At 35.0% G+C, this 15,440-nt stretch overlaps 1 protein-coding gene across 1 annotated transcript in view; it reads right to left on the bottom strand.

Annotated features, from left to right (window-relative positions):
• Nucleotides 1-4,669: 4,669 nt before the first annotated feature.
• The window catches only part of TACR3 (tachykinin receptor 3), a 77,374-nt gene continuing 66,603 nt past the window's right edge, over nucleotides 4,670-15,440 (bottom strand). Inside the window, exons 4-5 of the mRNA XM_072755543.1 lie at nucleotides 10,670-10,866; nucleotides 4,670-9,202 (exon numbers count right to left, since the gene is read on the bottom strand). Coding sequence (XP_072611644.1) covers nucleotides 8,890-9,202; nucleotides 10,670-10,866 — 510 coding nt within the window. The 3' untranslated portion in view covers nucleotides 4,670-8,889. The remainder of the gene's footprint in view (nucleotides 9,203-10,669; nucleotides 10,867-15,440) is intronic.

Here is a 15,440-nt window from a genome sequence, read left to right as displayed (position 1 = left end):
TTTTATTTTATTTATTTTATTTTATTTTATTTTATTTTATTTTATTTTATTTTATTTTATTTTATTTTTAAAGATTTTACTTATTTATTCATGAAAGACACAGAGACAGAGAGAGAGGCAGAGACACAGGCAAAGGGAGAAGCAGGCTCCATGCAGGGAGCCCAATGCGGGACTTGATCCCGGGACTCCAGGATCCCGCCCTGGGCCAAAGGCAGGCGCTAAACTGCCGAGCCCCCCAGGGATCCCCTGTCTCTCATTTTAGAAGCAGAAAATCTAATATTCATTTTCAACTGGGCTTGTTGCTAAGGGCATGCACCCAGCCTAGGCTACACCAATCAGATGCCCACCATGGGCTTTGGATTGAAAGCTAGTGAAGCAAAGCAGCAGAGATGCAGGAGGACCCATTCCAATGAAGATGGTGCTGCAGTGGCGCCAACATGCAATTTCCAGAGGTTAAAACAGCAGTATGTCAGCAGTGCGGGATGCTTGATTTTGATGATGGAAATTTTGCAAATAACAATGATTGTGCCCAGCAGTTCTGGTGGTGGTATTGCTACTTTCATGGCTCTAAGCTGTTCTTTTGCCTGTTGCCAGTGACTGCATTGCCCTAGGCCTGTTCTTCGGGTTCTCAGAAAGAGTTTGTTAGTTACCTGACATATTTTATAAAATTCTTTTTGACTGGGCAGCCCGGGTGGCTCAGCAGTTTAGCACTGACTTCAGCCCAGGGCATGATCCTGGAGACCCAGGATTGAGTCCCAGGTCGGGCTCCCTGCATGGAGCCTGCTTCTCCCTCTGCCTGTGTCTCTGCCTCTCTCTCTCTCTCTCTCTCTGTCTGTCTCTCATGGATAAATAAATAAAATCTTAAAAAAAAATCTTTTTGACTAAGATTGCCTGAGTTCATTTCTATTGCTTGTAACCAGAAACACTGAATTAGTGGATTACTTTTTATTATATGATTGGAATCATATTACACATGCTTCTGAGTCTAGAATAAATTCTACCTATGCTCTAGAGTTTTCTGAAGAAAGCTCTTATGCTTAATTTCAGGATCTTTTGGGTTCCTGGACCAAATTCCAAAGTGTGTGTATGTGTGTCTGTGTGTGTGTGGGTGGGTGGGGGGAGTTTCACACACAACTACAAGCAATTTTCAGACACTAGCAGGGTGTTTGAAAATTCAATCAATTCTGACAGTCTACCTGTAGGTAGCATCAGAATCCATAGGTTAAAGGCTTGGTTCTATAAGACTGCTTCCTCACTACCCCTTTCCACTCTTTCTCTTATTTTTCTTCTAAGAGTTTAATGTTTTTAGTGCTGATTTTTAGGTTATAGATGCATTTTGAATTAATTTTTGATGTGATGTAATATAAGCATTCATTCTTTTGCAGGTGGAAATCCAGTTCTCCTAGCTGCATTTGTTAAAGAGTTTATTCTTTCCCCATTGAGTGGTCTTAGCACTCATGTCAAAAATCAGTTGGCCATAGAGGTATACAAGTCTGTTCCTGGATCCTTAATTCTGTTCCCTTGGTCCAAGAAGATGTCTATTCTTATGCCAGTACCATACTGTTTTGATTACCATAAATTTGTACTAAGATTGAAATCAGGAAGTATGATTGGAGCCCTTAAATTTTGTTCTTCTTTTTCAAAATTGTTTCATCAGGTGATGCCTGGGTGGCTCAGTGGTTAGCATCTGCCTTCAGCTCAGAGCATGATCCTGGAGTCCCAGGATCAAGTCCCATGTCGGGCTCCCTGCATGGAGCCTGCTTCTCCCTCTGCCTGTGTCTCTGCCTCTCTCTTTTTCTGTGCCTCTAATGAATAAATAAAAATAAAAATCTTAAAGAAAAATTATTTCATCAGTGTAGGTACACTGCAGTTCCATATGCATTTGAAGATTGACTTTTCCATTCCTGCAAAAGATGCTGTTTATAATTTTAATAGGGATTGAATTGACGCTTTAGATTTCTTTGGATAGTATTAACATCTTAACAATACTAAGTTTTCCAATCCATGAACATAGGATGTCTTTTCATTTATTTGTTTGCTTTTAAAATCTTTTAGTGAAAAAAAAAATAAAAAAATAAAATCTTTTAGTGATATGTTGTGGTTTTCAGTGTACTATGTTTATGCTTCCTTCAATAATATGCGATTGGATTCAGTTTACTAGGGTTCTGTTGAGGATTTTTGTAACTATATCCATAAAGGACATTTCCCTGTAATTTTCTTTTCTTGTGATGTTTTTATGACTTTGGTATCACATTAATGCTGGCCTAATAGGATGAGCTAAAAAAGTATTTCTTTCTCTTCTATTTTTGGAAAGAATTTGAGAAGGCTTGCTGTTATTCTTTCTTTAGTTGTTTGCCATCTGGTCCCAATCCTTTAGTTTTTAGATATTTTTACAATTCTATCTTTTTACTTGTTATAGATATTTGAGATTTTCTATTTCTTCTTCAATGACCTTAGGTAATTTGTGTATTTCTAGGAGTTTGCACTTTAGATCATCTAATCTAGTATTTCTTATAATACTTTATCTCCACTTTCATTTCTGAGTTTAGTTATTTGCATATCTCTCTTTTTTCTTTGATAGGTTAGCTAAAAGTTTGTCCAATTTGTTGATCATTTCAAAGAACCAACTTTTGATTTCGTTGATTCTCTCTGTTGTTTTTCTATTCTCTCTTTCTTTCATCTCTGCTCTCATCTTTGTTATCTCCTTCTTTTAATAGTTTGGGGCTTAGTTTGTTCTTCTTTATCTAACTAGAAAGTGTGTAAAGTTGAGTAATTAATTTGAAATAGTTCTTCTTTTTTACTGTAGGCATTTATAGCTATAAATTCCCCTGAACACTACCTTCATTGCATCTCCTAAGTTTTGGAATGTATTTTTGTTTTCATTCATCTCAAGTATTTTCTAATTTCGCTTGTGATTTCTTCTTCAATATTTTGACTGTATAAGAGCATGTTGTTTAATTTCCATATATTTATGAATTTTCTACTTTTGAGGGCTATTGGGTTCTAATTTCATTACACTGTGGTTGAAGAAAATATTTTTTTCTAACTGAAGTGGGAAGCCATGAGAGGATTGTGAGCAAAGAAGTGAAATGATATAATGCTATTTTAAAAGAATCACTCTGCTTGCTTTATTGAGAATCAGTTTTAGAGAGGGCATGGAGTAGAGGCTTTTGCAGTAATCCAAGTAGGAGATTATGGGGGCTTGGACCAGGTTTGTAGCAGTTGATATGGTACATATCAATTGAATCTTGGGGATATTTTAAGAGCTTAGAGGATGTCCTGATGCTTTGGATGCGTGGTAGGCTGGTGAAAATATTCTGCTTCTTTTTTCTCTTCTCTTTATGATAAATTGATACAATAGGGTAGAGGATACTTGGCTTGTATCTGAGTGGGTTTGAGGAAGTGGATCAAGTGCAACTGTTGGAAATGGATAGGCAATGCTGACACCTGACATGGAATTGTCTCTGGGCACTCTTCTTTGAGCACATGGGAGGAACACCAAGAGAGCAGTCTGTGGAGCCATCCTGGAAATCTCAAAAGAAATTTTTCTGCATTGTCTTCCTCATCTATTTTCTTTTGAAGTTTAACATTCCTATCCTTCAACCTGAAATGGCTGCATCTTTCCCAAGAAGTGAGTTTAGCCTCACATGTCCAAAGTCACTTCTATTAATTGGTTATTCTTAACCCTTCACCTATACAGCTTTCTGTACATATGGGCCCAGGGCCAGGTAGCAAATTCCCAGAACACTCATACATAATCCATGAAATCTTGTGCAGACTCTGAAAATAGCCCAGGTCTAAGTGATGGGAAGCTATGTGGCTACAAATGCCTCAAAGGGCTTTGGATGGAGGCAGAATGACACAAGCAAAAAATAATTTTTTTTTAAATTCTCCCCATGCAAACAGTGTTACTAATAATGTTGTTTTGAACATTTGTTTAATGTTTGGCTTTGCCCTATTCATGCATTAGCTCATTCAATTGAGGAAATTATTTTATTTTATTTATTTATTTATTTATTTATTTATTTATTTATTTATTTATTTATTCTCTTTTTTATTGATATGTTAAATGAGGCTCAGAGCCGAATCACTTGCCCCAGGTTCTCCAGCTGTCAGTTGGTGAGGCTTAGATTTAAACTCATCTGTCAATTGTTGAAGCCTTGAAGCTGTAGCTCTAAAATGCTATGCTCTGTACTTAACTTCATACTCTTTCTATTCTATATTGCAATTCACGTGCTCCTGCTCTTCACACAGAATATTTTTCTACATTTTGATAACTTTTATTTCTTTTTTTAAAAGATTTTATTTATTTATTCATTAGAGAGACAGAGAAAGAGAAAGAGAGACAGAGAGAGGCAGAGACACAGGCGGAGGGAGAAGCAGGCTCTACCCAGGGAGCCCGACGACGTAGGACTCAATCCAGGGTCGCCAGGATCAGGTCCTGGGCTGAAGGCAGGCGCTAAATCACTGAGCCACCCAGGCTGCCTGATAACTTTTATTTCTATAGATGCTTTTCTTCTGCAACAAGGTAACTTAGAAAAACTAGATATTTTTAATGAGGAAAACTAAGGAAGAAAGCACAAAATAATTCTGAGGGTGTGTGTTCAGGCAATATAGGACCTTCCATAATATATATTTTGCTAGCCAGTAGGAAAATATTAGGACAGCCTTTGCTTTTAATATTATTTTTAATATTTTTAAAGAAAAAAGCAAAATCAAATCTGTCACATATTAGCACATATACAAAGGGTTTGCATGTATTAAATTATTCAGTATAATTAGAACAACTTAAAAATACTTTATTTACTAGCTACAAACTTTATATTCATCTATTTCTTGTATACACAGAATTTTTGCCAAGCTATTTTACAACATGCAATCACTGACCTTGTACAGAGCTATTATACTTTATTCATTTTTTAATTTTTAAAAAATTTTTTTTGTACTTTATTCTTTATTCTTGCTTAGTGCTGAGGGAAATTATTACAACATTATTCTACATGGCCGGTGTTATGCTTCATTTCCTTAACTTTTGGAATGCTATTAGCAACAAATGAGATCTCAATTTGTTACTATTAAAAGTGTGAGAAATTGTAACTCTCCGATGACTTTGCATTTGTTGGACTAATTTACCAGACAATAATCGAAGTTTTCAGATGAAATTCTGCATTAACAAAATTCAAGCTCAAATCTCAGCTGGCTAGCATTGATTTTTCACATTTAGTTTGTGCTTCTGAGGTTTGATACTAAGCTTCTTGGCATTCTTCTGTGTGCTTTGTAAGCATGGAGGTCACTTTGAAGTTGATCAGATCTCTGTTGGTAAGAGATTGGCAGGATCTGGAAAAGAATACAAATTTGACTGTAGGTCAGAATGTCACCATCATGAAGGTGGGAGATGGAATAATGCAGCAGTATACTGAACTTGCTAAAAAAATAAAGATGTTAGATAAGATTCTACAATAATCATGTTTGCGTGAATTTTTTCCTATGCAAGTAATTTCAAAAACACTTTTCCAGATTCAAAATAATGAAAATACAACATTCATTATTTATTTACTTTTGTCTTTTAAAAAATATTTAAAATGATACAAGTATTTCTAATTCTCTCTTTTATCTCAAAATATTTTGTATTTTTCTGTTGCTGATCTAAATCCAAAATATCCTACAGTGTTTTAACTAACTGCCTCATATTTCTAGCCTGCTTTTACCTTCAAATAATGAAAAATATTTGCAGTGAACTTTAACATCAGAGAGTAGGGTGAGTTTTGGAGGTAAATTATCCCAAACACTGACAAATATGAAAATATCAGCATAGCTTTATTTAAAGTGACCTCTATTAAAAATGATTTCATGTGTATTATTCTCAGTGTCAAAATTCAGACAAAAGGGCTAAAGTATTCTCTTTTTCACATTGTTCTTGTTTTATTATTATTTTTTAAACTTTTGACCTTAAAAATTCTGCTTAGTAAGTTTTCATTTAGGAGTCTTAAGTACTGAGTTAATGATGTCAGTTTTCCCAGTACTATCTGGACCTACAGAATTTCTGTCCCAGTTGAAGGATGATACTTGGTAAGCACAGCAACAAGAAATCTACTGAAAAACCAAAAGACAAAAAAACCAAGGAAATCAAACAAAACAGCAGATTGAAGCAGTATTTTTCCTTAGATGTCCTAGCAAATTATGCTAAATTTTCCTACTGTGCAAAGACCAGGAGTTAGGTTTTTCAAACTGTATTTGGTGGTGGCTGACTATGGTGAATCTGAGGGCTGTACTTCACATTCACATTTTGCAGCTGAGTATGGTCCAGTGTATCGAGAAGTTTATTTTTTTTTTAAAGATTTTATTCATTTATTCATGAGAGACCCACAGAAAGAGGCAGAAGCAGAGGTTAGAAACAGGCTCCATGCAGGGAGCCCAATGTGGGACTTGGTCCTGGGACTGCGGGATCATGCCATGAGTTGAAGGCAGATGCTCAACCACTGAGCCACCCAGGCATCTCTCAGGAAGGTTAATTAATGTTAGTCTCACAATCATTTGTAAATTTAAGAAGACAATGTTTGCTTTAAAATGTTAGACTTTCTCTTGACACTTTCACATTGTATGATAAACATTTACATGTTTTGGAATAGAACATTTAAAAATTATATTCAACAATTAAATACTAAATAATGATAACTTTGCTTATCCAAAGCATGCACACAAGCTTCATAGATTTTGTTAATCTTTTTGTGGCACCTCTGTAGTAACCACTTACTATTTTGGCGTTCGATTTTGAATTTAATTCTTTGAAGCTGTTGGGATCTCTGGTGGTTCAGCAGTTAAGAGCCTGCCTTCAGGCCAGGGCATGATCCTGGAGACCTGGGATCGAGACCCATGTCAGGCTCCCTGCATGGAGCCTGCTTCTCCCTCTGCCTGTGTCTCTGCCTCTCTCTCTCTCTCTCTCTCTGAATCTCTCATGAATAAATAAACCCTTAAAAAAATAATTCTTTGAGGCTGTTACATATGTTAGAATGATTGTATTTGCACACTTAGCCTATGTGTATACACATATACACATGTGTCCATTTATTGGTACAATCAGAAAAAGATGGAGTTCTTTAGAACTTTAACACTTTGTAACAATCAGGTATGTCTGGCTTTGGGTTCAAAATAGGAAAGAAGACTGGAAAATTTAGTGTAGTAGCAGCAGTTGACCATGATTTGCTTTTGAATAATTGCTTTTATCTTGTTCTTCAAAACAATAGTTGTTTCTATACTGATGGAGACATAACAATCCAGTAACACATTACAGGTAATTATTTTCACTGGATAGCTTTAAAAAAATCCCACGGAATATTTTAAACTTTCTGAAAAGTTTGTATTATACATCCATATTCTCAGAAGATTTCTCCTTTTTTGAGCAAAATTGACAATATCTTTAATTCAAAGAAAGAGGATTTATAAGCACTGAGGTCTGGAAGATAAATTCTACACTTAAAGTGTTTTCTTGTTTTTGTGTGTGTGTGTGTGTTTTCACTATGGCTCTCAGAAATATGTCAATAAGTTTTTCTTATAGTAAACAGGTGCTCCTTTAGGACCATTAGCTCATTTATTCCTGGGAGATGTCTGAATTATTTAAACAGACAAAAGGAAAGTTCTCTGTGGAAAGGTGTGTATTATATTCTTGTTTGCCTGGTATTAGTTCACATGTATCCAAACTATTGTCCTGCTTTCTATTCTAACAGTTGATTGATTCACTTTTCTACATGTTTGTTAGTACATATAGGTAGTACATAGACTTTCTTTTCTAAAGATTTGCATTTGAGTATATTTTCTGATACTTTCCCTTAGTCCTTACTCTTTTTTTCAACGGAGGGAGAGGAGGGGAGAAGGACGCTATACAATTGATAAAGTCGATGTCCATCTTAAGCTTTTTCCTTGAGTTATGGGGTAGAAACACTTCTTCCTTTGGGGCTGTTAGATGTTCCTGTCTGCCATCATAATTATGAATTACTATCTTTAATTCTTGCCTAAAAATTGGTAGTCCATTTCAGAAACGAATGAATTTCCTCTCTTCTTCATTAGAAGGCATCTTTAGTGTTTTATAATCTGCCTGTTTTCTAAAAATTTTTAAATATTTGTGAAAAATAACATAAAGAGGATCATAAGAATTTTCTTTGTCCTTTTAAGGTCCTTTTGAGTATTTTTTAGTTTAGTATAGTCAAAAAGTAAAGGATTATTTTTTTCTTTTGAAGCCACTGTCTCAGAGAAAATAATAAAGAGAATGACATGTACAGCTGCCTAATAATTTTACTAGATTTCCTTTCCAATTACATTTCATGGAGAAGATCTTTAAATTTTTTCATCTACAAAGTGAGTTCATTTGAGCAAAGATTTTCATTAATTCCTACTCTTTGAGGCAATTTTCCTTCATTCTAATGGGAAAATGAGTCATTTAACTTTTTTCTGTTTTATAGCTATAGATAAAAATGAAATGTTTCTTTTATATATATTTTGTTTTTATTCACTCACAACATTATGTTTTTAAAGCTTCTTTCATCTCTTGGAAAAATCATATATCACTTTAGTATCATAAATGTATATTGAAAATTTTAAATGAGAAAAACCCAACACTCTAGAAGTACTTTTCAGATGTCTCTTTAGTTTGTTTCATGTAATAGTTTGGAGTTTTCAAAGAATCAATGGACAGCCCATTTTATTTTTGAGGGGACAGATATCTAAATAGTGTCTCTGTTACATTTCTATTCTACCTTTCTCAATTGAAGCATAGCTGCCCTCCAACTTGCCCTCTGTTTCCAGAAAGTAGGTGGGATAGGACTGCTAAACAGGATAATGGGGGATATGCTGACATCATGATGCCCTCACACTACTCTCTGAAGTGAAGTGAATTTAGGAATATTCATCCACAGATGTATAGGGTGAACTTATAAAACTTGAAGTGGTGGAGGCAGATTTGGAATTCCTGCGGGAGCAGCCACTGAAGCTTGGATCTCTTGGAGTCACTCTCTTCTTCCGACTGGATTTGGTGTTGTCTGCATCGCTGGGCTCAAACACTACTGTCATGGACTCCATCCTGGTTACTGTATACAGGCTGCTGTGCCGAGTCGGGTGAAACCTGATGGTCTTGAGCTCCAGCTCATCATAGTTAGAAAGTTCAATGAAAGGGCACCAGCGAAACGCTCTCTTGAAGCCAGCTCGAAATCTGAAGAGAAGCAGGCCACACAGAAAGAAAACATCATGTTTTTAGGTGGAAATTTCCTTTAATTGCCACAGAAAGCTCTACTTATGGCAATTAAGCAAAATCAATTTTTGAATAGGATTTTCTAGCCAAACTCTTAAAGCGTATGCCACAGGATTGGTACTAGTGTTTTCAGTTTTCTTCTTTGGATTTTAATTCCCTATCAATGAGAAGCAAGTCATCAAATAGTAAAAGCACAGTACTGAGTAATCCATATGCCAAAGAAACGTGTACCTTTCTTCAATAATATTGTACATTTACTGAAGTGTAATCAAATTAGGTTTGGTGGTTAAGGCACTTAAAAATGACAAATTTAAAAACAGCTTCTTTCAGAAATGTTTACACATTGATAAAGTCTCATTTAATGTTAGAATTAATTACTGATCTTACTGTTTTTTATCTAATCATATATGAAAGTGCAAAATCCTTTGCTTAGTAAACCATTAAATGAAGTTGATTAAAAACAGATGCACTGCTTGTGGGATGGCTTGAATTGATATATGGCTTATGCAATTAATGAAAAAAAAAGGAAGAATTAAGTATTTAACAAACTTAAGGCACAGTGCAGTAGAGGCCCAACTGGAAAGAGTTTAGAATTTAGCTCACAGTTACTTACATGAAATTCTATTTCTTGTTGTGCTCAAAACACATTGGTTTCTTAAGGGAATTATCAATCTTAGGAAATTTAACTCTGCTTCTCCATGTGCTGACCATACACCCAAGGTGATTTAATCTGAAAACCACATTTTGCCTTTCCCTCAAGTCTTAAATTTGACTGCAGTCAAAATACTGCCTTTTAAAAACTGGACTTTAAAAGCAGCTTTTCCCTGACCGCTTCAATTTCTTCACAACCCATTTCCATGGAGACTGCACCCTCTCTTACTCACTAACCTCATTATATAGGCAGAAGGATTGGCGTTCTCCTTGCCCTTACTCTTGATTCTATAATCCTCACAGCAACATCTTAGATTTTGAAGTCCATTTATAAGACATCCTTGTTAATAGAGTTCACTGACATATGACATCATCTCTCCATCTTATAGAAATTACCTGTATATTTTATGAAGTGTCCTCATTTCTCTGAGGGCTTAAGCACATATTCAACTCACCTCCTTCAATTATGATGGAAATTTTTTTTCTGTGCAGACAAAATTCTGAAGGGTTTGGAGGGAGACTTTAGACCATATAAAAATTTCCCATTTAGACCTTTAAGTTCAGTCTTTTGAGGATGTAACTGTAAAGGTGGGATATTTCATAAAGTAGGAGGAAATTTAGAAAAAAAAATCAAACTCTGTATTCCTCTCAGTGAATTTAAAAATATTTCCTTCTTTTGGGCATTTTTAATTTGCACCAAGAAGCTGGAACAACATTATATGCTTTCAGCTAAGCCAGGAATTATGAGAAACTTGGGTTTGGTAATCTTGTTTCTACCTTTTATTCAGACAGCAGTAGATGATGGGGTTGTACATGGTCGAGCTCATTGCCAGCCAAAAGCTAGCCAGGTAGACCTGCTGGATGTATTTCCACCTATTTAACTGTTGATAGATTGCAGTGAGGATGAAGTAAATATGATAAGGCAGCCAGCAGATGGCAAATGTCACCACAACAATTATCATCATTTTTACAACCTAGAAAGAAAGAAGGAAAGAGGTCAATTTTGGAAAATTTAAGTCATTAAATATATTAGTTGCAGTAGCTTACTGCAAATCATTTTTCTGCCAATACAGTTACATACATAGCATGCCTAAGGATTAGTATTTAAAAAGTGGGAGGTAATATAGGGATAGCTGCCTAAGATAAATCTCAAGAAAACATGCTGATGTCACCATTCTTTCTTTACCGAACCCAAGTGAAGGGATGGCACTAAATCAATCAGAAACAGGGATGCCTGGGTGGCTCAGTGGTTGAGCATCTTCCTTTGGCTCAGGGACTAATCCTGAACACATCAGGCTCCCTGCATGGAGCTTGCTTCTCCCTCTGCCTATGTCTCTGTCTCTCTCTCTTTGTGCTTCTCATGAGTAAATAAATAAAATATTAAAAAAAGATTTAAAATAAATCAAACAGAAACAAACGTATTTGGCCTGAAGACAGTAAGTGTTTATAAAACTCTAACAAGCCTAGGGGAGAGAGGAACAGGATTTGGCTGTGCTAGCATGAAAGGTAAAATAGCAGAGATTCTGTATCTAAAGAAACTGACTGTTGAGTCACTGTGGGGATAATGTAAGCTATAAGGGTTGGGCTGGTTCCTCAGTATTTATAATAGTCTGAATATAGCTTAAGACTCTTCAGATTTTTTTATTCTACTACCATGCCCACTAAGCAAACTTCTGAACATTAATTTGGTTTCACTTGTAATCTGGTATTGGGAAAAGTTTCTCTGGATAGTGATTATGTGTATTCACATTAGTCTGAGGAAATATCATTAATTTTAAATTTATACATAGGCAGCCAACTGGTCTATACATTAAGTCATATGAATTTGGTAAGCACGGATCATTTCCTTGATTTCCACACCTTTGAAAAAAAATATTCTGGAAAACCCTGGCCAAAAATAGCATATCAACCTTTATTCTCTACCACTAAGGCTTATTAAGTTCCTAAATGACAGAAAGGATGTCTTAATTATCTTAATATTCCCAGCACTAGCACAACCCGAAGTATATAGCTGAAGGTAAATAATTAGATATGGAATGAATGAATAATGAATGACAATGCATATTTTGCTATAATAAGTTGAATGGGAGGATGTTTTATGTGTCCCTAAATGAAATAAAATCTGTCCATTGTCTATGAATATAAGAAAAGTAGACTCAAAGCAGCTTGGCTTTGTGTGGAAAAGGAAATAGTATTCTATGATGACTTCATTTGATATTTCTCATTAGTAGCCTACCTACTAAATTGGGCTATACTTCTTTTGGCAATTTAGAAATAGGAAAATAAAATATTTAGAATGATATATGTTAAATAAAGTAATTTCAGGGTTTACCCTTAGTCAGATCAGCACACAAATCAGAGAGAGTCCTGACATAAATGATCTATGAGGCATCTTAGACTATGAAAATACAATATTCATGGACTGGATTCATCATTTCACCACAAGTTAGGGATTTGGATGGAAAATTGGCAAGGTTAAGAGTCAAGAGAGATATGATTCTAGGACTAGGCAAATCGTGAAGTGGATCAATCTGGAAGGCTCTTTCCCAAGGTCCTAATCACTGAACCATCCAGGTAAGTAGTATTGAGCTGATGGAAATTGGTCATCAGAGCTGAAGATCCAGGTCAATAACTCACTGAAGGTCATTACTGGCCCTACCATCTAAAGGTTTTTCTCAGTGCTCTTTAAACTTTAAGCCCTTTTTTCTTTTTTCTGAAAAGCTGTGTTCTGATTTCTATATTTATGTCTCCTATTTCTTATGCATGTATTTGTGGAATATAAGAAAGAATGATATTTTATTATAATACACATTTATACAATGTTTCATGTATTTAACAACTTATTAGTTGATTTTCAATTGTGCTTTAGGAAGCTGAGGCAAAGGCTAAAAGATTTGACCACTGTGATTCATGAAACAAAGCTGGAGTTTTAAAACTAAGATTCTTAAGTCTTTTTTCTTCCTGCTTACAGTTAATAACATTTATTAAACATCTACTGGGTCTAGAAAACAGTATAGAGAAAAATAATGAATAGAGGACTCATTTCTTATTCTGAAGAACCTTACAATATAATGAAACAATGTAAATAAAATGCATGGAAAAGTGTGGAATATAAGCATGTGCATACAAAATAGAAATAATATTTATGAGAACTTACTATATTATGAGCAAGAATGAAATGACTCGGTACATAGCAACTGTAGGCTCAGGGGATATAAGACTAAATTAAACAGGTTCTATTGCCTTTTTATCTTGAATATACGAACATCATACTATTCCTTAAATACAACAGTAAAGCTCCTGCCCCAAATTATTCTCCCACCAGAATACTCTTCCCCTAATTATTCCCTGTGGGTACCACCCTCACATTCTTCACACCTTTACGCAGCTGTCCCTTTCTCTGTGACTCCCATTCTGACCAACCTGTTTGGAATTGTAGTCTTCCCTTCCAGCACCAAATTCCTTAGCTTGCTCTTTATTTTCAGTTTGTTATGTTTATTCTTTACTTTCTGTCTCCTCATGTTAAAATATAAAAGAGCAAGAATTTTCTGCTTGCTTTGTTTGCTAATGTATGCAGGCACATAGACTGGGTTTCATAATAATCAGTGCTCAAAAATTTTTTAAATAAATAAATGAAAGTGAATACAAAAAAGAAAAAGAAAAAGAAAGAAAAAAAGAAACTAAGAGTCATATAGGCAGTTAGGAGATGTCCCTAATTTTCCTCAGTCACTAATTACAGGTATCATTTATTTGTCTTCTGAGTTTAAAATGGGCATGGATGTATAAAATGAGCCTGATATTTTATTGCTATCTTACTTTTATAAGGCAAACAAATTCAAAAGAGTTTGACTGTACAAACAATATAACCAATATATGATTTTGAGTGCATGAAAGCATTAAATTTTATTCTGAATAAATGTTAAAGGGCAAAAAAAAAATCTATGACAATGTGAACATGGTACAGGTTACTCTGTTAAATACAGTATCAGCAAATATGCATAAATGCTTCTTTGAATGTCTTTGAATGCTTTTCTACAGGCTGACCACAAACTCCAGGTGCATGAAATTGTTTTCTAACAATAGTTAAAGACCTACAAAGACTATCAGAATCTTTTAAGTGACTTCCAACCATTAATGTGGAAGAAATCCATAATGTGGAAAAATTAAAGTGCATGTGGAGAATTAAAATAAATGAAAATGCCTCTGGAACAGAAGTTTCAGACAACTTCTAATTACATATACAGGGCCTTATGGACTTTGTTATAAAATAATTAGAAACTTATTTAAAAATAAAGAAAAAACTTAAAAGACCCTAAAAGATTAAAAAATAAGGAAAAATCTAAAAGACCCTAAAGAAAAGAATCTTTTACAGCGAATCATGGTTATAATATACTTCACCTACTTATTTCTGTAAAATACATTTTAACTATTAGCTTCAGTCTCTGCTCAGAATATCTTGTGGAATTATTTCAGATATCAAACTTTCAGGACCCCAGGTGTAATGTAAATGCAAAAGCAGGGTCTTGGGTGAGAGAAATTGCATTGATTTGTGAAGTGCCAAAATCATGAAATTGTAATCCTACTCTTTAAATCGCTAAGGAAAAGAGGACTTTGAAGCACAAACCTTGATAGATGTGCAAACACTGTGAGTAGTTCCCATGTGTCTCATGGCAGGACAATGGCACTAGCAGATACACACTAAGCGAGAAAGGTGCTCAGTTGGTAGACTTCCTAGAAATCCTGAAATTGTTAGGCAAGATAAGAGGCTGGGATAGAGACAATTCAAATCTTTCACCATGTCTTAACAAATTTTGTTACAATTAGATATAAAGATTGATTGATATTGGGTATTTCACAAATCTGAGACATGTCCCACTTCTAAGGCAATGGGATTTATTTTCCAGGGCAACATGAACAGTTGTGCCTACCTACTGTCCTTGGCACACTTACTAGCAGGAGGAAGAAGGAATGTGGGACAAGCGATGTAGCTCATACAATTCTACTGCCTGTTTTTACTAGTTAAGAATCCACTTTATGCACATTGGTGGGATGGAAATGCATGTCCTGGTAAGTGAAAATAAGCTTTGGGCACCTTTTCTTTGTGTATTGAAGAAAAAAAAATCTTTGATTTTTGTATCCTGTACAGGTTACACTGGAATGCCTGCAGCTGTTCTTATCTTTCATATTAAATTAGTGTAAGAGGGATGATTTTCAGGTTTAGGTCATAAAAGAAAAAAAAACGTAAGTCTAGGGAATGAAATAAAATAGTGCCAACCATAAAAAATGTCTAGGAGTTATATTCTTCAGTGTAGGATTTATTCTTTCTAAATGTCTGAACTGGAAAATTTCAGCACCATGTGATAGGAAGCTTCTTGTTTTGATTAGAACCCCCACAGAATGTATGTTCTGGAGAACCATCCTATGGATCACACCCTACCACTTCACCATGCCCTTTTGTTTGCACAAATGTTCTTAATGGACTGTTATATTTCTTTAAGTCAAAACTTCAAGCCTGTTTATTTATTTTTTTTTTTATTTTTTTTTTAAA

The sequence above is a fragment of the Vulpes vulpes genome, chromosome 4 (genome assembly GCF_048418805.1).
Source record: "Vulpes vulpes isolate BD-2025 chromosome 4, VulVul3, whole genome shotgun sequence".
Lineage (NCBI taxonomy): Eukaryota > Metazoa > Chordata > Mammalia > Carnivora > Canidae > Vulpes > Vulpes vulpes.
Note: the sequence above shows the minus strand (reverse complement) of the source record. Positions and strands in the feature narration are given on the sequence as shown.